Raw genomic sequence first — 25403 nt, 5'->3', positions numbered from 1 at the left:
CCCCCACCCCGCCTCCTCCCAATTGTGCATTTTTGCAGCCGGAGGCGGCCCGGAGATGGGGCTGTGAGCTTCGCCCAGGGAGGGGGATAGAGGAGCGAAGAGAAGAGCAGGGGTGTGAAGGGTTTGGATTTGGGGGCAGGGGGCGCACCCCCATCAGCAGACCTTCCCTAAGGGGCTCTGAACTCTACCTCTTCACCCACGCCCCCGGTGCGCGTTGCCGAAGGCTAGGATAAAAATAGAGGAGGAGGGGGAAAGGAAGAAAAAGGGGACCCCCCAATTGGGGGGGGGGCGACGGCGAGAAGTAGCAGGACCAGAGGGGAGGGGGCTGCTGCTTGCATCAGCCCACACCATGCTGACCCCACCGCAGCTGCTGTTACTGTCCCTGTTCTCAGCTCTGGTCTCGGCCGCTATCGATGGTGAGTGAGATTCCGCGGCCCCCTTGGACCCCTGGGGACACCCACTCCCCAGCCCCCACTCCTGCGTTCGGATGGGGAAGGGAGGAGCGGGAGGGGGTGCCTTTTGTTATCCCAGTCCAGCTGACACCGCAGCGGCCCAACTGGGGGTGGGGATGGGGGTCCAATTTGGAGGATGGGAGCCCTGGGCAAATGATGCTTCTGGAGGGGGGGGCAGCCCAAACAAAGACGAGAGGCCTGGGAAGGGAGAGAAGGGTTCCCCCTTTTTCTGATCCCAGGATCCAGAGGCCTTCTCTTCCTATCTCTGGCCGGGGAGGGCCTCCACCTCCCCTACATCCTCCACCTCTCCACCCCCATCTGAATTGTGAAGGAATCCGGATTTGCAATGTAGGGCTGCAAAAGGGGGTGGAGGGCCTTTTGCAATGGCCTCTGAATCTGGAAGGGGGAGCCAAGTCAGGGGTGACCTGCTGGGCAGAGGGCAGGCCGGCCCAAGAAGGCTGTGGATAGAGAGGGAGGGCCATGGAGAGGGCCCCCTGCTTGGGTGTGGAATCTGGGCCTGGGAGATCAGGCTTGGAGGCCTGGGTCCAGGATCCAGACGGCTGCCCGCCTGGGTTCCGAAGTGGGCACTCTCCCCTTTCAGAGCCTCTGTCAGTAGCCTAGATAGGGCTGTACTGGGGGGCAGAGGAAAAGCAAGCGATGCTATGTGACTGAATTTTTCTTAATTCCTGGGAGCTTTGAAATGAAAAACGTCAGATGTCATCGCTGGGGAAGGGGACTGGAGAATGGCCTGGAATGCTGAGATGGGAGGGTGGAGGAAGGCTGCTTTCTCCCTGACTTCTGGCTTGATCACAGTTTGGACTGGAAGGAGAGTTGGAGGTTGGATGGGGGTTATGGCTATGCCCCCACCCCACAATTCTCTGCTCCTTTGGTAAATGTGTATTTCTCTCCACCATTTTTCCTCCTGCCTTCATATGTACACGTTTTGAATACTGTAGTTAGGTTTGGGATAGAACTGTGTCCTTTTGGAAATATAGGGTGCCCCTACCCCGCTTTTTATGTCGGCTATTTTTTCTCTTACTTATGAGTCATTGGGTCAAGTCTTGCCCAAGCTGGGGTCAGAGAGGGTTGGGCTGGGCTGGGCCCCTGATTTGAGAAGCAGTGGGATCTCATCGCTTTCCATCATTTCAGTTCTGTCATCTGGGGAAAAAATTGGCCTAATACCATCATGCACCCCTCCTCCATCTTCTAAATTTTGCCAGGTTGTGATTGGGAAAGTTTTTCCCTGAAACCAGATTATCTCTCCCTCTCCTCCCCTCTCCCCAAATTGCTTCAGTTGCGGGAGGGAGGTTAGGGGTTCAGGAAGTAGCTGTGTCCAGAAAAACAGCGTACTCACTGGCCCTCAATTATGCCATCTTGGGGACTGTCTGCCCCTTCCCCCGCCCCCTACTACCTCAATTATTTGCCCACGAGGAGGAAAGAGGATCTGCCCTGAATACCCTCCAGACCAGACCTCATGGCCAGCCTTTGCCCCTGACTTCCTCTCTTTTACGTGTTCTTTCCTCTTGTTTTCAGCCCTGCGAGATGGGAGGGGAAACTGAGGCAGAGAGATTTGGGTATAGCAGTTTCTAGGAGGGATAGGAAAAAAAAGAGAATGAGACCATCAAGAACCCCATAATGGAGGATGGATGGAGTTAGAAGCAAGGGGGGTGAGTCTCTGTGGAGAGCAAAGTTTCCCAGCCCAGTCCAGGGTTACCCCAGATAGCGTCGCCCCCAGGATCCTAACGCAGTTCTATTTGCCACACCTAGTTGGTTGGTGGTCAATGGAAGAAGGAGACTGAGCACGTCCTCCTTAACTGTCTCTCTACCCTTTCTTAAAATTTTCACCCGGTCCACAGCTGTAAGTAACCCCAGCTCAAACCAAACTGTATCGAAAGTCCCAGGGAAAGGACCCCTCCCCAAACACACACTGCTGTTCTTATCTTGGGACTGGGGATATGAATCAGGTTCAGGGTGTGAAAAGGGAATTGCACAGACCCGTAGGGCCAGCAATATCTAGGCAGCCTAGGGGATTCCTTTATCCCTACCCCTGTCCTTACACCCCAAGCCAACCGACACAGAACTTCCTCCTTTCAGAGAAGAAAACCCCTGGCCCCAGTTTACCTGACTTAATGTCTAACCTTCCTTCCTGCTGCTCTCAGAGGCCTGGTTGCTTTCCCTCCAGAGGAGCAGCCCTCAGGGCCTTATCCACTTCTTCTGCTTTCTCTGCTATGCTTGAACCCACCCTGAGGTCCCCTTCTCTTTGGGGAGCAATGTCACTCCCCATGAGTAGACAGAATTGAGTGTACTGCTTGCTACCGGAGAGAATGGGGAAGCAGATGGAGTATGGAATGGGAAGAGGGGTTATTGAGGACTCTGCTCAGATTCAGAACATTTTGTAGTGAGGAGGGCAGCCCCAGGTAGATGCGGCTCTGAGAAAGCTGACTGCCTCCTTCTCTCCTACTGCTCTCCACACACCCCCTTGAGCCAGTGTGTTACCAGTTATCAGACAAGCTGAACAGTTGAAGTGAGTTTTGAGGCCAAGGTGTTTTCCTCCTGACTCTCTGAGAGAAGGTTTCAAACTCCTTTCTCCCCTGGTCAGACCTGGATCTGTTCTTGAACATCTCCCCTTACCCTCATCTTTCAAAGCAGGGACGCATAGGACATTGATTTTGAGATCCGGGGGGATATTTTGATGTTTGAGCCTGCTTTACAAGACTTCCTTTTATTCCAACCTTGCTCCATTTTCTCCATAGTTTTTTGCCCTCCAACCCCTCCCCCATCACTGGGCCTCCAAAAGATGTCCGCTGGGTCCCTGGTCAGAGCCAGATCCTGTCCAAATCCTCCCAAGTCTTCAGAGTTCCTTCCTTACCTTTGGGAAATCCTTCCTTACCCAAGTCTTTCTTTCCTCCTGCTGCAGTCTCAGCCTTGCACATCAGAGCCCCAAGCCCAGAGCTTGTTTCCTCTCAGTAGTCTCTTTTCAGGGTTCCCACCCCCCTCTGTGAAGTCTCCAGCCTTCAAGTCCTCCAGCTCTGGATGGGGAGCGGGGGCTCATTGCCCAGCTGAGTTGGGACCACACAAAGGTCCCTGACCTGGTGGAGCTGGCAGCTGGTGTGAGTGTTTGGAGAACCTAGTCCCACCCGCACTGTGTTCAGTCCCAAATTTCAGCCCAGTTAGCAGGATCCTGCATTGTTTGGAGAAGGAAGCAGTTGGATCTGGAGTGCTTCCGGTGCAGGGGCCCCAGGCACCGGTGTAAAACCTCCCTGGGAGTGAGGTGAGGGATGGTGGGGGAAGAGGCATTTGTCCCTCTTGCTCACCCTGGGGAGGTGAGAGTCTTCCCAGCCCTTAGCTTCCCTGGTTGAAAAGCCCTGTCTTCCCTCCCTCCCAATTCTTTGGGAGACAGTAGTCCCTATTCTGGGTTTCCCTTGGGTCAGACATTGCTGGGGCAGAGACTCTGCCTATCTAAATCAGGATATATGCTGCCCCCACCCTAATCTGAGTCTCAGGGAGGCGGTTATTCTCCAGCTTCATCCCAACACAACTGTGTCATTATCTTGGCAACCTCTGGGCTTTTTTGCCTCTGACTGTCTGTCTTCTGTGTGTGCTGTCTTGGCCTCTCAGAAATTGTGTCTCTCATCCTCTTGGTTCATCTCTCTTGTTGCCCATCCTTCACGGCATTCTCTGTCCTGTCTCTCTCAGTCTCTGTCTCTTGCTTTGTTGCTACCTGTCTCCATTCACCTCCATCCAGCCTCTTGGTCTCCCAAAAGCTACCCAGGAGCATGCATCTCTCCAGGGCTTTCTCACACGCTCCCTAGCTCCCACCTTGCCGTTTTGGAGTTATTCTTCCCTTCCTAGGCCAGACTGGGAATATCCAGTTTGGCAGTGAAATTCCTCCTCCACTTTTCTCCAAGTTTCTCTCTCTTGTCCCCCTCCACTAATTTTGGGAATGGATTTTGGAGAGACTGTTTCTGCAAGAAGAGAACTTGATACGCTTTGTGGGCTGAGTAAGAGGGAGAAAGGAAATATTTCAGAAGGAAGGAGGGAGGTTAGACTTCTAGCAGAACTTCCTCATGACCTGAGAACTAGAAAAAGGGTGTGGGAAATGGGTCAGGAGCTTAGAGCTCTTACTTCTACTGAGCATAAGCCAGGTGCATGTGTTGTGGGGCGGGAGAGTAGGTAAGGAGGGCTTATAAAGACCTGGTAAGAGATATGATGACCTCTAGAGGCATTCGAAGGGTCTGAATTTTACTTGTGGGGAAAGGAAAAGATGGTTGGGAGGTCACTTGTCAGGCTAATGTGCTGCTGAGTCAATATTGACTCAAGATGGAGGGGGAGACCCTTCCCCTCCCCTGGCAGTCCAGGCCATCCTGTCTGTCTGTCTGTCCAGGCCGCAAAGCAGAGGCCCAGACTCAGGAATGACAAAAATGTGTCTGAGCCTCACTGAGCTGCGGGAAGGAGCCACCGGGTAACACCCAAAATGCATAAAATTCAGTGAAAAGCTCTCGGTTTGGATTTGGGAGGCCCTTGCGGCCCCACTCCCATATGTTTGAAAGTTTAGATTCCTGCAGACTTTCCCCCCACTTCCCCCCCACTGCCACCACCCCTTGGCTCCTCTGTTCACTTAGATATATCATGTGGTTCCCTTTAGAAAACAGCCCCCCACACACAGCCTATCTCTCTGCTGTGTCTGCTCTTGAAAAGGGCCTCAAGGGTCGCTTTCATGCATTTCCTGCCTCAAGTCTCCTTGGTCCTTTAGGAAGCACCATCTGAGGTCTCACCTTTCTTCCTCTCCCTCACTGCTCCCAAGGAGATCAACGGATGAGTTCCCTCCTCTGGAGAAGACTCCCTCAGGGCCTTTACTTTCCTCACTCTCTCTTCTGTGGCCAAGCACACTCACCCCCCTTCCACACCCCACCCCCAAGGTCCCAGAATGGGATAGAGGACGACAGCCAAGGCTCAAGCAGGGCAGTGGGGTCCGTGTTGTGTCTGGAAGCACACCCAACCCTACACCTCCTGTCCTGGCTCCAGCTTGGTGGCCCTGGGGGCCATGGCTGGGCTGGGTGCCTGGATTTGAGGGGAGGCAGGGGTGTTGGCCAGAGTTAGCATGGCGGTCACATTCATCTCCAGGCAAAGCTGAGAACAGACGGCCCCTGTGTCCTGGCGTTCTCTCTGCAACCTCGCTCACTCTCCTTCCTTTCTAGTCCACTCCTTCTCCCTCCTCTCTCTTGCCTCTTCTGTCTTATTCTTATCCCTCTCATCTTCTCTACACCCTCCCCTCCTCTCTGAGGAGCCATGAAGGCCACTACCACCCCCTATAACCCCACTCCCCACTCCCAGTGCCAGAGGACCAAAATACTCTCCCTGCCATTTCACTCCTTCATCTTTCTCTATCTGGCTGCATCATCATTATAGCCAAGGAGGAAAGCACCTGTTACAGTTACTAATTGCTCTGCGCCTTGGTTTCTTCATCTGTATGATGGGGACTGCAACAGTATCCACCTCACAGGGTTGTGAGGGTCTAAAGGAGTTAATAAGTACAAAGTGTTTCAGATCGGTGTGCATCATATTTTAGCTTGTATCATATGGAAGCCCCAATACTCATGAGGGGCAGGAGGCAGGGGAGGCTGGTAGATGATCCTCAGTTTAGGGCTGAACTTAGTGCGATGCTGTTCCCTCATCTAAGCTGCAGGCCACAGAGGTGGGTTTTCTGGGTACTGGCATCAGATGCAGAATGCTCAGCTGAGGGGAGTGGGATTGGCTGGAGGCTCTAAGCAGATTACCAGCTTCCTACCCCACCCCCACTGCAGCTCTCTCCCAACTCAGAGTGTGGCTTCCCTTGGCTGTGTAGACTGCCCCAAAGTAGGTTATTTGTTTCTTTCCTCCCCTCTCCCCTTGAAGGAAATCAAAGACAGGCCTCAGCCTTCAAACTCCAGATTCCTGGGGCTTTCTCCACCATCCCTGACAGGAAGAAAGTTCTTTCGCTTCTCTCTCCACAATCCCTGTGCTGCCCTGGCCCTTGGGTGATGTGCACCCCCAAGTCCCTCTGCCCCTGGGCCTGAAGAGATGCTGCTGTGGTAGGGGGCCCTGAGGGCTCCTCTTCCTTTCACTTCCCCCATCCCCCACTCCCCTCCCTTTGCAAGAGCACATCTGGTTTGTGAATCTCTCTCATTCCAGCTTTCGGAGTTTGCCAGCTGCTGTTTCCTCTGTCGGGTTCAGGCCAAAAATGGGGGTGGGGGGACAGCAGGGGGGAACAAAGTGAGGGCCAAAGGAGGGGGTGTCGCGGCTGGGACACAGAATGGAGGGGAGGCTGGAGTGACCAACCAGTGACCTCAGGCCCGGGCTGTGAGTTCTGGCCCAGGAAGAGTGGGGGTGTGGACTAAGTCCAGGTTGGTGGGGGGTGACGGGCATGGGGACCGCTTCTGGGCTCCAAACAGCCCATCTGCCTCTGAGTCCCATTCCAGCCCCCTCTACCAGCCCCCCCCACCACCACCACCAGCAGCCGGTCTTGGCTGGCCAGGGGAAGAGGACCGTTCTCCAGCATGCTAACTAGGCTGGCGGGCTGTTCCCCGGGAAGACCTCACAGCTGGCCCAGTGGGGCAATGAACTCAGTATTATCCACCTCCTCAAGGGGCCTTTATTCCCTGCTCAGGGCGGGGGGTAAGGGAGGGAGACTCTGGGGGGGGGGGCCTGGCCCAGCTATCCTTGATGTGTTTCCTGAACTCCACTCTCATCCTGGCCAGAGCCCTGAGTGTAGTCCCCTCTGCCAGAGATGGGGGTTAGGGAGGGAGGACATCTCTGTGTGGCCCCCCTTCAGTCTCTGTCCCTCCCTGTCAGAGCCCTGACATACTTGACTTACATTCTGTCCCAGCCCTGAGCTCACTCTGCCCTGCATTCGAGGTAGTGGTATACAGTCGTCTTCCCAAGGAGCTGAAGCTCCTCAGGCGGCATCTCGCTCCTCCTCGGCCCCGGTGCTTAGTGCAGTGCCTGGCACAGAGCTGGTCTCCAGTGCATGCCAACTGAATAGAAATGGAATTGACACTGGCCGAGGAAAAGGCGATGAAGAGCAGGGAGACTGGGAACCCAGCCTTGGGTGGGGGTGAAAGAATGGGGGGACTTTTCTTCCCGTAGAAGACATGGTAATGGGGTTGGGAGGAATAGCTCTTGAGTACCTCTCATGGGAATGGGGAGACTGGTATAGACTGCACTGGTTAAACGCTTAGCGTCAGCTCAAAACTGACTGAGCCCTGGTTTTGTCACTTGCCTGCTATGTGACCCTACCCTCTCCGAGGCTCGGTTTCCTCATCTTATGAACTTGTGGTTTTAGTAATACCTACTTCTTTATATGGTGGAGAGGATTAAATAAGATGATACATGGAAAGAACTGGTTTGCCACAGTTCCCAGCACATATCGAGCCCACAAGGAGAGTTAGTGTTACCATTCATAATTCCTCCGTAGAGAATGATGTAAGAGAATGGCTGGTGGGGGTAAAGGGACAGGGCAAAGAGGTCCTGGCTGTAGTAACTTCACGGGTGGGCTGGACTAAAATCAGCTCCCACAGGTCACCCCGGCCGCCCCCTGTCTCGGCTTTCCAACTCCGTCGTCCTTGAGCAATCTTTAGGCGCCTCTTACCTCTGAGAACATCTGCTGAAAGTCCTCCCTGAGGTCTACAAGGGAGACTGTGTCTTTAGAGAATGGAGGTGGAGGCTGGGCTCTCTGCCCTGCCCTGCCCTGCCTCGGCTGCCCTCCAGCACCTCTGCTGACACCATCCTCTGGCTACTGCTGTACCAATGGCCCCCATAAACACAATTCTCATCTGGGGGCCTGGTGATTAGGAGTTGGAGATGGGTGGGATGATGGCTTCTGGGGATAAGGAAGAGGGCAGAGGAGCGGAAAAGTTTAACCAGCTCTGGGCTTCTAGTGGGAAGGAGAGAAAGATAGAGAAAACATGTCAATGCCCCCCTAAACGTCCCATCCTTCACTATCACACTCAGTCATCAAAGCCAGGAGCGCTGGTGCCCGGCCAGAGTAATTGAGACAGCAAGGGCTTTGACCCTGAGGGCTGGACGAGGGGCACACTGGACAGGCAGCCTAGGGGGCTGGGTGGGGGACAATAAAATGTGATCCCTGCACCCTTCCCTTACCCCCATCACAGGTACACAGTGTTTCAGGAGTGACGCACAACAGCCCTTTCCCTCCCACAACCCCCATCACCTCCGCCCCTGCCCCAGACACATGGACTGTGGCTCAGAGTCTGGGCCAGATGGGAACTGATGCTGGGGAAGGAGGAGGAGCCCTAGGGGGGGGCATTAGGGTGATCAAATTTGCCTCCAGCCTTCATTTACACCCTGTTTTCTTTCCTCACCCCTAGCTCCTAAGACTTGCAGCCCTAAGCAGTTTGCCTGCAGAGACCAGGTCACCTGTATCTCAAAGGGCTGGCGCTGTGATGGTGAGAGGGACTGCCCAGATGGATCTGATGAGGCCCCTGAGATCTGTAAGTACTTTTCTGGGTCCCTGCTCCCAAACCCCTGGCTTACCCCTTTTCCTTTTGGCCCAGGCAGTTTGGGATGAGGACAGCTGATCTCTAGCCTGGTTAGACCTTGCTCTGTGATTGTTTGTCCATGACACAGCTAAAATTGTCCTCTCCCCCTTTGGAGTGCCCGACATGGTGCCTGGTGTGCTCAGAAATGGCATATCGTATTGCTCCCTCAGCCTCTACCTACCCAAGCCTGCCAGAGACTATGTTCTTTGCACTGACAACTCTGCTGAAAGGTGGGAGCCTACCTCCCTTTCTTTGGCTTGTCCCACTTCTTGCTACCTCAGAGTCTCCTGGCCCTTGCTGAGTGCCCCCCAGGTCTGGCCAGGTTCCCTTCCTGTCCTCAGGCTCCTAGGCCAAAGGCCGCCAACTCTTGCTCAGTCTCTGCACCAGAAGCCCCACCCCTTTGCGTTTCCCGACATCCCCGCCTTTGCCTGCACCCAATAAGTGGTGTAATCAGAGGCAGCTGTTTAAACTGGGAGAAAGGTCCCCACCCAGCCTTTACCCTGCCAGTGGGGGGTGGAGGACTTGCTGGCTGGACCCTGGAGTCCTGGGCAGCTGACAGAGTGCTGGGGTCTCCACTTTCAACCTCTCCCCTGCCTGGTTAATCTGGGCTACAGTGCCCTTACATTCTTAGGTCTGTCCCTGTTCTCTTTCCCAGGTTTATTCTGTTCTAGCCCCATCCCCTGTGCTCACCCCACGTCCTCACCCATAATTGTCAGGGGTAATTTTACAGCCGGAGAGGGAGCCACCGGTTCTCTCAGCCTTACCCCCATACCCTGCTCTGGAGGAGTGAGGGCCAGGAATATTCTTCAAGTGTTTCTGTGGTGGGGTGGTTCAACCTGGAGCATCTTGTCTGATGCCACCTTTACACCCCACATTTCTGATGCTTGGTGTTATGGGTTAAGAAAGCCTTGCAGAGGGGCCGGATCTGGCTCTTTTTGTCCATTCTTCCTTTAGTTTGATGCAAACCTTACCTTATATACATCCCCACACTGCCCCCACTCATACACATTCCTGGACCCATCAAGCTCACACACAGCCCTTCCTGGGCACTGACTCGCCCACCCTACCACCCCTCACCCCGATATACACAGACAAAGGCAGACGCTGGCACAGACATGTTCTCACAGCAACACAGTCAACATTCGAACGGGAGATGCAGAAGCACAACCTGCACTCAGACAGATGTCCCAGACACAAACAAACCCAGACACTCCCCAAAGGACCTGGAAATGTACATGCTGAGACCAGAAACACCAGCACATAGAGATACGCATATACACTCTCACTCCACAGCACACACCTCCTTCACCTGTGCATGCAGACTCCTCCCAGCAACATAGGCTAGGTAGCTCACATGCAGACACTCTCTCACTCACACACCCTGTCCCCATTTGGGAGCCAGTAGGCAGGAGTCTTCCAGCTCTCGGGTTCAGCTGGCATCCTAGCCCGCATGGCCCCCTGAGGATTCCCTGAGAAGCTGTACCCTGCCCCCCAGCCCATCTTCTTGGGCAACAAAGGAAGTACCAGAGATATCACCAGTGGGCCACCACCTTTGACCCTTCCCAAATCCTTCCATCAGGCAGGCTGCTCTGGGGTTGGGGGTCTAGAATAATGCTGTCCAATCTAAATATGATGCAAGCCACATACGCGATTTTGAAGTTTTCTTATAGCCACATTAAGAAATGTAAAAATAACCAGTTGAAATTAATTTTTATTGTATTTTACCCAATGTATCCAAAATATTATCCTTTCAGTATATTATTCATATAAAAGTATTAATGAACTCTGCATTTGTATGTGTGTGTGTGTGTGTGTGTGCATGTGGTATTAACTCTTCAAAAGCCAGTGTGTATTTTATACTTACATTTTGAACTAGTCACAATTCAAGTGCTCCGTAGCCACCTACGGCTAGTGGTATGCATTGGACGGTGCAGTTCTAGAAGACCTGGACTCACTCTCAGCCCCAGGCTCTTTGACCTGGGCTGGGAGGGCCTATGGGAACGAGGTGTTTTTTAATCATTTGAGCTTCTCTGTAATGGACCCTGTGTCCTCAGCTCATCCGAACCTTTCACCTCTAACCTCAGCTTGTCTTCTGAATATAGAATGTGGAGGCGTTGGGATCCAGAGGCAGGAGGCATTTGCAGAGTGGGCTTTTGGCTGAAGGCCTAGTTCTTCCTCCACCTGGCTGCTCCCAGGCATGTGACTGCTGTTGGGAATGGTGCAGAACTCTAGGTCGAAGAGTCTCACCAGCCCTGAGGCCTCCTGAGATCTAAAAAGTGCAGATGGCTGAAACCCCAAGCTCAATTCCCCACCTCTTCCCCCAGTGAGCAGCTGGTCAGACAGCCTCTATAGCCAGCTTGGTCATGTTAACCTTTCTCTCTGTCCCCTAGGCCCACAGAGTAAGGCTCAGCGATGTCAGCCAAACGAGCACAATTGTCTGGGCACCGAGCTGTGTATCCTCATGTCCCGCCTCTGCAACGGGGTCCAGGACTGCATGGATGGTTCGGATGAGGGGCCCCACTGCCGAGGTAAGGGCTCTTCCACCTCTCCTGACCCAGATGGATGCAGTGAGTTCTCAGTTGGGCACCTGAGTGGTGTGGAGGTCCGCCATCCAAGGACTGTCCTCACACCTCCAGTGGACATGAGGCCTTGTCCTGCACCCCTACACAGAGTTACCACCAGGCAATGACCCAAATCCATGGGTCCTTTGAGCTTGGAGCTTGGTCAACAGCCCTGCCGGCCTTAGTATCGGTGGGCCCTGGCCTGGGCACTTCTCTCTGTGTGTGCTTGGATAGGTCACTACCCCTCTCCAGACCCGTTTTCCACTGGTGAAATGAAGCTTTATACTAGATCCATGTTTTCATACTTTTTTTTTTTGGTTTCATGAAACATGAGTATGAACAGAGAAGAGCTGATGCTATGATTGAAGCTGACACTGGGGTTCTGGAGTTTTGTTCACCTGCCTTGCCAGCCTATGGGAGGAGACACATCTGGATGCTGTTCACTCAGGGCAGGGAGTGTAGAGCAAGGGAGTTCATGGAAGATTTTAATCCTCTCCTTTGGTTGATTTTGCATGGTTTTGTCTGAAGCTCCTGGGGTAGGATGCAGAGTGTGCACCTAGGGGCTCACTTCAGTGACCACACACATCTCATCAGTTTGTGCATGTTCAAGTTTTCTTCCTTTTGAATACCTTTTCAGCTTCAAAAACAGCAAGAAACCTCAAAAAGCTAGGGTTTGAACTTCCTTCTCTGATATTACAGAAGTTGGATCTCCTCATCCTTCTACCCCATGTCACAAAGAGAAACTCTTTTCTAGATTGTCCAGAACATACAGTACTTCCCCCCTTTATGGGGGGAGGCTGGGCAGGCAGTGCATTTGCGGGTTCTCAGGTAAAGGCGGGGGAGAAAAGGAATAAGTGGGTTCTGGCCCCCCATCCCAGCTCTGCCTGGCAGGCTTAGTACTTCTGAACGCCTTAGCTTCTCGGGCAGCTCTCACTCCTAGGTGGGGGTGCGAGGCAGCTGGACAAAGGGGTCTTTGTGGCCAGGCCGCCTGGCCCCACGCAAGGCCATTAATTGGGTCGCTGGTCTGGGGGGGGCAGCTGCTCCCACCTCTCCCCCGCTTCTGTCTCATTCCCTTCTGTCTCCCCCGTGGAAGTGGGTCAATGGCAGGAGAAAGATTAGAGAAGGATCCCGAGGGAAACAGTTTTGCTCCTCCTCCCGTCCTCTACCTGGACCTTACTTAGGCCTTCTCTCAGAGGCCTCTAGGACTCAAGGGATAGGTTGGAGGGGGTGCTTCCAAGCCAGAGCTGGGATCCTGCAGGGAAAGACTCGATTCCATACCCACTGTTCACCCTCAGCCCTGGAGCCAACATCGTAGTCTCCGGGCAGTGCAGACAAAAGGCATACGAAGGAGATAAGACTGTCTGCACTCCCTCTGAGCCCAACCATCTACCAAACCGCTCTCCATGGGAACAGAGACATGTGGTTCCATGCCATAATTGGCTGTGTGACCTTGGGCCTGTCATACCCTCCCTGGGTCTGTTTCCCCACTTACAAAATATAATAGATGCTTCCTAAACCCCTTCTATCTCCAACACTGTAGGCTTTTCATGTGGTTTCTGAAGGGTTGACAGGGGTTGGGGGAAGGTTGCAGTCTGGGGGTGGCTGCTAGGTCTGGGGGCCTGAGTATGTGTCACCTGCTCCCTCCACAGAGCTCCGAGGCAACTGTTCTCACCTGGGCTGTCAGCACCACTGTGTCCCCACACTCAGCGGGCCCACCTGCTACTGCAACAGCAGCTTCCAGCTGCAGGCAGATGGCAAGACCTGCAAAGGTAAATGAGTGCAAGTGCTTGTGTGCTGGTCGGAGGAAGAGGGAAGTAGGGCCAGCAGGCCTGGCTGGGGTAGGAGAAAGTTGGATGCAAGTGCAAGGGAAGCCTCCAGCCTCCAGGTATGACTGTGAGCCCACTTGCTTCCACTAGACTTTTAAAAATTCATTTTAAAATTATGTAGGTCATATGTGAGTTTTCTTTAAAAAAAAAAAAAAAAGAAGAAAAAGAAAAAGAAAATTAAAGCACTACAGAGAAAACCAAAGTCCACTTTGACAAACCTCTTCAGTTCTGGCCCCTTTCCCATCTCTGGAGGTCAACTCTTTTTATCAGTTGGCTGTCTCTCTTTTCAGGCCTTTTTCTGTGCATCTGTATGCATGTATTCACGGAAAATCTAAGTGAAAGCCCTCTTTATATGATGTGCTCTTTTTTACATAAATATCATACTGTGCATCTCTGTTTTCAGTTTTTTCACTCCGTGTGTTCCAGAGATATTTCCATGTGAATATGTAGGGATCTACCTCGTCCTTTTAAAAGCTACTGCGATGTATGACTATTACCACAGTTTACTTGGCCATCGCCCTATTGATGAGTAAGATGTTCCCAATTTTTCTCCATTACAAAACAATGCAAACTTCTCTGTTTTAAATTTACCTCCCTCGAGTCCTTGCACAAATGTCACCTTCTCAGTGAGGCCATCCCTGGCCACTCTAAAATCACACCCCCACTGCCCGCATTCTCTGTCCCCCTTCTCTGCTTAATGTTTTTCCCCATGGCACCAGTCACCTTCCAGTGCACTAGCGCCTCAAAAAAATATAATTTACCTTTTCGTTTTGTTTATTATTGCAATAACAGTATTTCATTTATTATCAGAATTTACGTTTGATGAGGGCAGCAGTTTGAATCTGTTTTATTCACTGATGTATCCCCAAAGCCTAGGACAGTACTGACACCTACTAGGCACTGAAGAAATAATTTCTGAACGAATGGAGGATGCACACATATGTGGCTATTTCTCTAGGGTAGATTCCAAGCCCGGACTTGCTGGATGATAAAGTTTGCACATTTCTTGTTGTAATAGGTTCTGCCAAATTGTCCTCCAAAGTAGCTGTAGGGATGGATACACCCAGTGGTAGTGTCTGAGGGCACCCATTTCCATGCCCTCGTCGCAGTGAAAATGACCACACCCTTGCCCTTTTCCCTGCAGACTTTGATGAGTGCTCGGTGTATGGCACCTGCAGCCAGCTCTGCACCAACACAGATGGCTCCTTCACCTGCGGCTGTGTGGAAGGTTACCTGCTGCAGCCAGACAACCGCTCCTGCAAGGCCAAGAATGGTGGGTAGGGTCCCATGTGGCCACCATGCTAGATGCCCTCAGTGTTGGTCCCTGATGGGGAGTGGCCTGAGAGGTCCTAGGGTCCCTTGGTACATTGACCCTCCTCTCCTCCATCTACAGAGCCGGTAGACCGGCCCCCTGTGCTGCTGATTGCCAACTCTCAGAACATCCTGGCCACGTACCTGAACGGGGCCCAGGTGTCTACCATCACACCCACCAGCACGCGGCAGACCACAGCCATGGACTTCAGCTACGCCAACGAGACTGTGTGCTGGGTGCACGTTGGAGACAGTGCTGCCCAGACGCAGCTCAAGTGTGCCCGCATGCCTGGCCTGAAGGGCTTCGTGGATGAGCACACCATCAACATCTCCCTCAGCCTGCACCGTGAGTCACCTGCTCCCAGCTTGGAGGGCAGGGGAGGGTGGGGGAGATGGAGCCTGACTGGAACAGGTGCAGAGAGTTAAGCAGAGTGACCCCTGTCTGGCACAGGAGCCTAAACAAGAAGCCCCTGATGGAGGCTGGGCCAAGAACTGCACATGCTGACACCGGTTTGGGGCAGGGGCAGAGTCAGTCTGTGCTTTTCTGGCCAAGATCTGAGGATGGCTTTGCAGGAGAAGCAAGTAGTCAATCCCCAGAGATCAGGGACTATCCCTTCTCAGAGAAGAATGTTTATTAGACCACCAAGGGGCTTTCCCAACCAGCAGGAGCCTGAGCAAGGAGAAAGAGGGGCCTGGAGCCTGTGGAGCCTTGCTAGGTTGTAGCTGAGGGCAAAGCAGCTAGGGCCTGGCTGGGTCTGCCTCCGTGTCCCATCGTTTTCCTTGGGGGTGTTGCCAGAATGGACCTCCTCCTGCAGCATGGGTGTGGGGGGTCCTGGGGCTGTTTGTGGCACTGGATGAGACCAGAGGAGGAGCGGTGGGTGCTGGGGCCACTTGAGCATTTTAGGATACCCTGGATATTCCTATTCAGGCTTCCTACCTAGGCTGTACTTTGCTGTCTTGGGGGTGGAAGAAGGGGTGTTACTGGGGATGGGGCCAGGGCATAGATACACTGCTTGGAGCAGTCCTGCTTGGCTCAGTCCTGCTTGGCTCAGATGCTGTTATATAAACAAACAAAACATCTGGCATCATCACATTCCCAGGAAATGCACCACAGGGCTGAGGGGAAGATGGGGCCTGTGGTTGATCTGACCCACAGGGGAGGGTAACTTGATCTGTGACCTTGAGTAAACCAGAATTCCCTGTCTCTGCTTTGATTTCTAATCTCCATAATGGGTTTGGGGTTGTCTGTCCGGATCAGATAAATCGAAGTAAAAGCCAGAGATAACTGGAGGATGGCACACACAAGGTTTAGGATTGTGACCCTTGGGCCTATCTAGATCTTTAAGTTCCTTCACTGGGTCCCCATGTGATGATCCCCACAGAAGACAAAGACCCCAGGAGGGCACAGGGCTTAGTTCTTGGGAGAGCAGGTGTTCCTCTGAGCACCATCACCCTCGACGGCCTCATCATATGGTCCACGCCTTGGCTACAGCTCGTCCAGAGCATCTCAGTGGAGTCTTTGGGCTGTTGCTGACCAAGGCTTACCTGTGATCAGACATATGTCCTTGGAGTGCCGGGCTGGGGGCTGCCCCGTCTGGTTGGCTGAGCTTTTGGGGGCAGGCAGCTCAGGAAACCCCATGACAGATAGCATAGGTTTGGGGTGAGACCCCATGAGACAGCTGCCCTCCTCTGCTCCTTGTCGACGGCTCCACCCAACAGGCCTGTCTGGGCAAACAGCTCCAGCAGTTCCTTCCCTGGCCCTGAGGGCCAGACCATGGGCTCGTGGTGGGGGGGATGCCCTGATGGGAACCTTCTCAGCTTTTACTCTGGCCTGGCCCCTCTATTGCCTTCCTCCCCAGGAGAAACAGGAAATAACCTCAGGCGGGTACCCCTCCCTTGGCAAACAGAGCCTTGCCTCCCAGTCTGCTAGGTTCATCGGGCCTCTCTGGTGCAGAGTCCAAAAGGCCAGAAGAGACCGGGGTTCTAGGGAGAAATGCTAGTGGGGTGAAGGAGTGAGTTCTTCTTGCCCCCAATCTCTGTCCCTTCCTCCCTGCCCTGTCCCCACCCCATACTCCATGCCGCCTGGATGTCTGGCTGTCACCCTGAGGATGGTTGTTTTGCTCTCATCCCACAAACTAATTATGGGCCCTGAGCTGAAGATGTAGGAAGTGTCTCTCCCCTAGTGCCCTCCCCACATCCCCAGTTTATCCCCCCTTCCCAGGAGAGGCTAAATGGCCTGTCCTGTTGTGTTGGGCTGCTGGTCCCAGGCATTCACCTGTGCAGTGGGCTGCTGGCCTGTAATTAGCTCCCCAAGGGGGAGGAAAGAAGAAAGGCTGCTGCTTTCTCCAGCTTTCTCCCTGCCCTCTGGGGGAGCCCCCCTGCTATCATCCCATTCTTGGCTATGACTGTGACCTCCTTCAGACCCCCGGGCTGAGCCCCATGCAGGCGGGAGGAGTCTGACAATTGAGAGGTGCTACTGCCCAGAAGCCAAGAGGCCAAAAGAAGTCCGCCTGCTGGTATGGGAAGAAGGGAGAGTCTGCCACAAAGGAAACTCTGGAAACAGAAATAGACTAGAAAGAAAGCAGGCGGCCAGGAAGTTTTCCTCTTTCGCATGGGTCCTGGGGCATGTGTGAGCCAGATCTGCTCTGAGTCCTGAGAAGCCCTTGAGGGCCCCTCCATGGACCTGGGGGAGCCGGTGGGTGGTGCAGCTTCAAGGAGAGGCTCATGGAGGAGACGCTCAGGAACGAAGCTCCTTCTTTTCCTGTCTTGACCCCAGTTTCTTTTCTCTGTTGGTACTCAAGAGTGGGGGACAGCTACTGACCAAAGTCCCCTGCATTCTGAAAGGTGTGTGTGTGTGTGTGTGTGTGTGTGTGCGCACGCGCGCTTTCTTCCCTTACCTAAGCCTAGGCTGCTGACTCTCCTCCCCCAGCCCCAGTGCTTTCACTACCCTGGATTGGGGTGATCTCCTCTCTGTCTTCCTGGGATGTCACTCCAAGGCTCATCCCCTTCTGCTGCTGTTCCAGCAGGATGGGAGATCTCTTAGGACTCAAATTCCATGACTGAGAACATGACAATGAGAGCCGGAAGACTCTGAGGGAGGACCAGGGCCAGACCCTAGGTTTTTGGGGTTTTTTTGTAAAGATTTTTACTGGGGAGTTGGGGAGGGGAGCATTGTGTTTTTCCAGGACCCATCAGCTCCTAGTCAAGTTGTTGTCCTTCAGTCTTAGTTGTGGAGGGTGCAAGTTCAGCTCCAAGTCTAGTCGCCGCTTTCAATCTAGTTGCGGGAGTCGGGACTGATAACCTTGTTGCACACTGAGCTATCCGGGCCGCCCGTCGGCAACTTGCGGCTGCCCAGCCCAAGGTGCCGTGTTCAATCTTAGTTGCGGGGTGGGTAGGAGGAGGGCACACCCCACCATCCCATGCGGGAATCGAACCGGCAATCTTGCTGCTAAGGGCACGCGCTCTCACCAGCTCAGTGGCAGCTCAGCTCGGGCACAGCTCACTGGCCCTTGTGGGAATCGAACCGGTGACCCTGTTGCTCAGAGCTCACGCTCTTCACCAATGAGCCACTCGGCTGGCCCGCCCCTCGGTTTGTAATACTGCCTTTCCCGAAGCAGGGACGCCTTGATTTTAGGTTGTACGTAGATGTGCATTGTTTTTATTATTATAGTTACATTTTTACTTAATACTCATTAGGAAACTCCTATAAATAGCCTATCAAATCTATGATTTCACAGATTGTTTAAGATGCAGTAAAATAAGTGAATTGATTTAAAAAGGAATAGTAGGTAAGTGATAGTGCAACTGTACATAAACATGGCAAACATTTTGGAAGTGATACACAAAAGACTGAAGTTCTGGAGACTGAGGCCCAGAGGCGTCAACATGCCTGGAAGTACCAGAGCCAGGCCTGGTCTGCCCACCCTACCCCCCACCTCTGCCCACCCTCTCAGGGAACCTGAGGCCCTGTCCAGCCTCCTGCAGGGCCGATGCGCTGGGCAGGGCTGGAGGTCTTCTCCTGACCCCACCCCACCCCCAGCCCTGCATTGCTTAAGTTGCAGTCCTCTTACCTGTCCCCTCTTCAATTTTGAGGATATTTCCACTGTAGAAAAAATGAGGGCAGACTGCAGGAGTGGGACCCTGGGAAGGTACGCGTGTGTGGTTGAGGGGAGGCTCTGAGGTTACAAATAGAAGCCGTGAAGAAAATAAGGTGTGCTGAAGTCACTTAGTTTTGGGCTGTGTATGAGGATACTCTGGAGGGGCCCTCAGGAGTCCTAGAGGTTCTTCCCCTGCACCATGCTGCATGAGAAAGGAGGTGGGCGGGGAGGCCCAGAAAAGGCCCCCTAGGCTGCAGGCAGCGAGGTTGCGAAATGGGTCCCCAATTCAAGCCAGCTGGCCAGCTTCACTTTTCCTTTCCCTTGTGTGTGTGTGTGTGTGTGTGTGTGTGTGTGTGTGTGTGTGTGTGTGTGTTTAAAATTAGAGATCCAAATGAGTAGTGATTTGTCTAGAGGGGGTAGAGAGCAGCCCCTCTGAGTCTGTGATGAACTGGTTTCCTCAGCTGGAAGAGGAGCTGTCTTCCCANAGGTGGGCGGGGAGGCCCAGAAAAGGCCCCCTAGGCTGCAGGCAGCGAGGTTGCGAAATGGGTCCCCAATTCAAGCCAGCTGGCCAGCTTCACTTGTGTGTGTGTGTGTGTGTGTGTGTGTGTGTGTGTGTGTGTGTGTGTTTAAAATCACAACAGGAAATGAGTAGTGATTTGTCTAGAGGGGGTAGAGAGCAGCCCCTCTGAGTCTGTGATGAACTGGTTTCCTCAGCTGGAAGAGGAGCTGTCTTCCCACTAAACTGGGCACCCCAAGCCCTCTCAGCCTCCTACCCCATCCATGCGTGTGGAGCACTTCCAGACTTTATGTATGAAAGCCAGCCACCCCCTTCCTTGGCCTTTCTCACCCACAGGGTATTGGAATATTGGGAGGCTCTAGCCACCCCATTCTTTGGCCTTGGGCCCCTTGCATCCTGGCACTTTTGCTTCCCATTCCCGTTCAGAGTTTCCTAATCATTTAACAGCCCTCTTCTCCTCTTCTCTCCCAGGCCAGGGCCTGCCCAGTGTCTCCGGCACAGCTCCAGCCCTGTCCTCTCCTCCCCCGCTGTCTCCTTGAAGTTGCCTCTCCACCCAGCCTGCTCCCAACACCATCCCCCCCACCCCCACTGTTTCCAAGCCAAAGGAAGTAATTTAAGCAAAAGACGTGTTTTAGAACCCAGCAAGGATTTCTCAATAGCAGGAAGACCCTGGTTCTGATTCTGAATCAGAGCTGCAGAATCCAGGCTTCTCATCCCTGGGACCCAGGACTGAATGAATACTTTTGTGGACCTGGGCCAGGTGGGGGAAGGAAGGGGGGCATACCCCCCAGGGGGAAGTAAGAGCAGGAAGAGGGCCTGGGGGACAGAGGTGACACGATGTGGTTGAGCTCCGGACTTGCTGGTGAAACAAGAAATGCTGAAGTCAGGGCCTGGCAGGAAAGAGGAGTGTTGAAGACAGACCATTTAGCAATGCTTCTGTCAGGCCCGCCTGGAGGTCTCATTCCTACCTGTGAAGGCCCCAGGTTCTTGATCGTCTTCCCAGCCCTCCCTCTATCCTCCCAGCCTTCTGGGTAAGATCTGTGAGTGGCTCTGACAAGCAGGAAGATTACCAGAAAGATGGCAGTGCCCACTGTCTTGGGCATTCAGAGGCCAGAGGAGGAGGATTCTGGCAGTAGAAAGGAAGGGAAAAAGTGATGTCTCAGCTCTGGGACAACTGAGTGAGAACTCAGTACTCAACAAATATTTGTTGTATCAATCAGTACATGTGTCAGGAGCTGGGAACAAAGATGAAAGACGGCGTCCTGCTCTCATAATGCATGTTTATTATCTGCCACGCCCTGTGATATGTGCTGTTAATGCACCATCCATTTTACAGATGAGCAAACTGAGACTCAGCCATTAAGCCACTTGCTCATAGTCTCACAGTTGGAAGGTGACAGAACCAGGATTCAAACCCAGGCTGTCAGCATATAGAGCCCAGCTGGGGCTGGGGCTGGGGACGGGGCAGAACAGAGTGAGGGGCAAGGTGAGGCGGTTCCTGAAATAATAGCTAGGTGCAGTGTGTTCCCTGAGGTTATGGTTAAAGAGGAAGTGGGATTCTTCTTCCTCTCCCAGGGACCTTGTGCCCTAGCCTACAATTTTTGGGTGTGTGGATATGTTGGGGATATTTTCTCAGGGCACACAGGCCCCCTTCCCCAGATTTACTTTAGGGAGAGTGACTGGAGTCCTGCAGTTGAAGCTGGGATCTTCTTGGGAACAGGGTAAGGTCTGTTGTTTTTTGGAAAAGCCTCCACTATTTAGGGAAATGCCTCTTGAACACTGTGAATGATGGAGAAGTTGAGAAAAACTGCAGTTGTGGGGAGTATAGAGTGCTGAGCACTGGAGTCAGGATACAGGGAGGGCTCAGCATTTACACACATACTCCAGGTCTATTCTGGGGCCTGGAACTGAAAGTCTTTTGCGACATCACAGGCAGGCTGTGGTCTGTCCTCTGACTATCTCATCTCCCTCCCAGTTTTCTAGCAGCCTTCTCTATGCTGGAATCTCCAACACCTTAGCCCCCAGAGCATCCCCCAAACTCCCCTCCACAACACAGCCTCATTCTCCTTGGTTTACCTGAAACTCTTCTATCCTCAAGATTTGAGGCCTTTGAACAGAGGCCTTCTGGTGGGTGTGCTGGGGTGGGTCAGCTCTAGGAAGGCTGGGCCACAAGGGACAGCTAGCCTCTGGGTTTGTGGGGTCAGAATGCTCAGGTCCTCTAGGCCCAAGCCCAGGACACTGCTTTCCCCCTCATGTCATCCGTGGACAGAGGGACATGGCCTGGACACTGCCTGTGGAGAAGCCTGGGAGAAAAGGCACCCTTTTCCAATCTGAGCCCATTTCTACGCTGGCCTTGTAGTGGTGTGAGTGGCCAAGTGTATGTGTGTGCATGTGAATTTGTGCATATGTGTGGTGGGGCGGGCAGAGGAATCTGGACTTCAGGGGAGAGGAAAATAATGTGGTGGAGGGGGGTTGGATAACAAAGGATTTTTGCTTGCAACTAATAGTCTCCAGCTGCAAAAATACCAAAGGGGAGGCCAGGCCGGGCTGGAGACCAGTTCTTGCCAACTCCTCACCGGCCTGCTGAGTGGGGCCCTGCCTGGCCTTTGGGAGGTGGAAGGGGAGACCAGCCAACGGTAAATATCTGAGTGCAGGACGGTCCCTCTGCCTTCCTTCCTGGAACTGGGAGGGAACACAAGCTAGGAGGGAGGCCCAAAGTTCTGCCTTGTCCTGAGGCTTGGGGGGATTCTTGTGGAACTGCACCTGGATGGGGGCATCAGATCCTTTCTGGTTTCTTCCTCCTCCCCTCTTGCCAAGGGAAGGGTGGGTGGGGAGCAGGGCAGGGTGTTGCCAGCCCTGGAGCTGGGTAGTGACTCAAGGAAGCCTCAGGAAGTTGGAGAGAAGGACGCAGCTGCACCAGCTGGTGCTGGGAAAACAGCATCAAATGATGAAGTTCTTCTACATGCCAGCAATCCCCCAGACCCCTACGTGCCCACCAAGTAAAGGGCACACAGCCCTGTTTGCCTTTCAACCACCTTGATGGCTGCCTGGGGCTGTGGGCCCAGACCCCCCCCCCCCCACTTTGGGACTTTGGCTTCCTCTGGAGGTAGCCCAGCAGCATTCATTTTCATCTGTTTTCTCTGTGGTAACTGTGTGGGGCATTTTGATCTCCTAACCCCTACACTGGGCCCTCTTCCTATCTGGCCTGGGACCCACATCCCCAGGCTGCTCTGCCCTCTCTCTCCGACCATGTCAGTACCAGGGTCCAGAGGAGAGAGTGGCTGCTTTCAGGGGTACACCAACACTTACTGGGGTAACTCATCCTTGTGTCCTTTCCCCAGTCCTTGGAGTGAAGTTCAATGAGCGGGGGGGGGGGGGGGGGGGGCACCGCGGACCTGAAGAGGAAATTAGTTTGAGAACCTCAAATTGGTTCTTTCCCCTCCCCCCCATCCTAAGTCCTGTGACTGTGAGTCAGTGTCAGGGCCCAGCCAAGTTCCTTGGGAACCTGTTCCTGTTCCCTTTGCCCCCACCCACTGTTAGGAAACAGCCCCTGAGTCTCTGTGGGGAGGACAAGGATTAGGGAGGGGTTGAGCCTAATGCCCAGTCATCACACCTATAGCTGTGTGGGGGGCGGAATAAGCCCCACTAGGTTTAGTGTAGGGTGAGTTTCAGCCAAAGGCAGGTCATCCAAAGATTTCTCTCCCTGTTGGAGAAGTTGGTGGAGGGAGAGTATGGGGCAGAGGTCCCAGGGAGCCATTGTCTTGGAAATTTCCCAGTTTGCAAGAGGCTTACCTCTGAGGTAGTAGTTGGAGGAGGCAGTGGATGGAGCAGAGCCAGTGGGTCCTAGAGAGGAGGGGTCCAGATGAAACCAGCAAGGGTCCCTGTCCCCAGACTTCCTGCCTCCGAGACTTCCTGCTGCCCTTGTCCCACCCCTACTCTCTTTGGCCCTTTTTGTCCTCTTGGATGTCCTCCAGACTCATGGTGTAGACTGATGTAGTACATGATCTCCATCCTCGTCCCCCACTCCCACCCTTCTGAAGCTCTCCCTCTTTCTGAGCCATGCCTCAGTTTACCTTCAGTTCTTTTGATGGCCCTCCTGTTATGTGCTATCTCTTCCAGCCTTCTATCTTTTTCCTTCCCACCCTCCATAATATGAGGAAATTGAGCAATGAAAAAACAGGGTAGTAGGGGTGAGTAGAAGAAGTTTGTTTGGCCTGTGTCACTGGTTCCAAACTTTTGCCACCATAGGCCTTCCCTTTTTCATCCATGTGAAAATTTTGGCAATCTTTTCTCTCAAATTGGATTGATTGTTGAGGGCCCTGTTTTTGCAACATTACAGTTTCCAGTCAGTGCTCTGGCTAGCATGAGATAACTCAGCTTGCCATATAAAATTGATGAAAGTCCAGCCAAAAGCAAAGACATGTGATGTTTATTTAGCCTGAGTGCTCTTATCTCAAATAAAAGCAAATTTAAAAAACCCCAAAAAACAGAATGAGCTAGTGGACCTGTCCTCACTGCCTTTTGGGACCCCAAGAAGATGGGGCTGTTCAAGGAGGGACTGGTCAATGAACCAACCTTACCCAGTGCCCCGTGTACCAACCCTGACTCAGCATGAGGAATGGAGTTGTGTAGGAAGATACTCAGAGACTTCTTGTTGGAGAGATCAAATAGGTGGAAATATAGCAAAGATCATACGGCAACATGTGCCATTGTCGGTAACTCCCATAGGATCTCAGGGAAGAAAGACAGCCACAGCCTGGGCCGTGAAGGAGGGTGGCCCAGAAGAGGCAGGTGTCCAGCAGTAGGTTCTGCACCAGAAAGGGTGGGCATGTCTGTGGGAGGACTTCCCTCCATAGCTCTTTCATTCACACTCTCCAGACGTGGAACAGATGGCCATCGACTGGCTGACGGGTAACTTCTACTTTGTGGATGACATTGATGATAGAATCTTTGTCTGCAATCGCAACGGGGACACGTGTGTCACTCTGCTAGACCTGGAGCTCTACAACCCCAAGGGCATTGCACTGGATCCTACCATGGGGTGAGAGGGGCAGGCAGGGTCTGTGCCCTGGAAGGGGGGAGGCAGAGGCTACAGTGGAAGGGTGGGCACCCAATGTCTAGAACCCTTTTAACGTGCCATCTGCCCACAGGAAAGTGTTTTTCACTGACTATGGGCAGATCCCAAAGGTGGAGCGCTGCGACATGGATGGGCAGAATCGCACCAAGCTGGTCGATAGCAAGATTGTGTTTCCTCACGGCATCACGCTGGACCTGGTCAGTCGCCTTGTCTACTGGGCCGACGCCTATCTGGACTACATTGAAGTGGTAGACTACGAAGGCAAGGGCCGGCAGACCATCATCCAGGGCATCCTGGTGAGGAGCAAGCCTTCGCAGGAAACCATTGGGGGATGGCAGCATGGCAGCATGGTGGCCCAGAGTCCCCTGGGAAGGTGGGGAGTGTTCATGAGCACTTTGAGGAAAGGACAGGATATGGCATCCACTCTGATGGGAGCAGTTATTTTAAAGACACCTTATACTTCCTGTTTCTCATTTGATCCTTGCAACAACCCCTGGTTGATGAATGAACAGATGACTCAGTTCCCTTTTGGCAGATGAAAAAAGCAGAGGTTCAAGGGGCTAAGTGATTTGATTTGCCTGAGGTTACACAGCTGGGCAGTATCACTCTAACCTAGTCTAGAAGCCCTGCCAGCTCAGAGATGGCACCTCCGTTCTAGGATAATTAGAGTGACCATCCATCCTGGTTTGCCTGGGACTGTCCTGGTGTTAGCCCAGAGAGTCCCACAAACCAACAAGCCTATTAGTCTTGGACAGACTAGGACAGTTGGTTCCCTTAGATAAGTTAATGTGGGTAGCAGGGGCTGTTACAGGGCTTGCTTGGGGCCAGTCTGTCCTCTCAGCCTTCCCAAAGCTGGGGGCTGGAGTCAGGCTAAGAATGTTCTCTGTGGACAGAATTTAAGGCCCAACTCCAATTTAGTCCAGAATCATGCCATCATCTACTGTGTGCCTGATTCTGTGGGGGACGTGGTTCCTGCTCTCAAGGGGTTTGAGCGGAATGGGTGCAGTAAGTCCACAAATCACCAG

General features: G+C 53.2%; 1 protein-coding gene across 2 annotated transcripts in view; it reads left to right on the top strand.

Moving 5' to 3' along the window:
- Window positions 1–16: 16 nt before the first annotated feature.
- The window catches only part of LRP1 (LDL receptor related protein 1), an 86819-nt gene continuing 61432 nt past the window's right edge, over window positions 17–25403 (top strand). For both annotated transcript variants that reach the window (XM_019657574.1, XM_019657573.1), the window contains exons 1-8: window positions 17–416; window positions 8819–8941; window positions 11380–11517; window positions 13200–13319; window positions 14521–14649; window positions 14770–15033; window positions 24180–24342; window positions 24452–24674. In XM_019657574.1, coding sequence (XP_019513119.1) covers window positions 350–416; window positions 8819–8941; window positions 11380–11517; window positions 13200–13319; window positions 14521–14649; window positions 14770–15033; window positions 24180–24342; window positions 24452–24674 — 1227 coding nt within the window. In that variant the 5' untranslated portion in view covers window positions 17–349. The remainder of the gene's footprint in view (window positions 417–8818; window positions 8942–11379; window positions 11518–13199; window positions 13320–14520; window positions 14650–14769; window positions 15034–24179; window positions 24343–24451; window positions 24675–25403) is intronic.

Source organism: Hipposideros armiger, unplaced genomic scaffold, assembly GCF_001890085.2.
Source record: "Hipposideros armiger isolate ML-2016 unplaced genomic scaffold, ASM189008v1 scaffold_277, whole genome shotgun sequence".
Taxonomy (NCBI): Eukaryota; Metazoa; Chordata; class Mammalia; order Chiroptera; family Hipposideridae; genus Hipposideros; species Hipposideros armiger.
The sequence above is the reverse complement of the archived record's forward strand: the minus strand, read 5'-3'. Positions and strand labels throughout refer to the sequence as shown.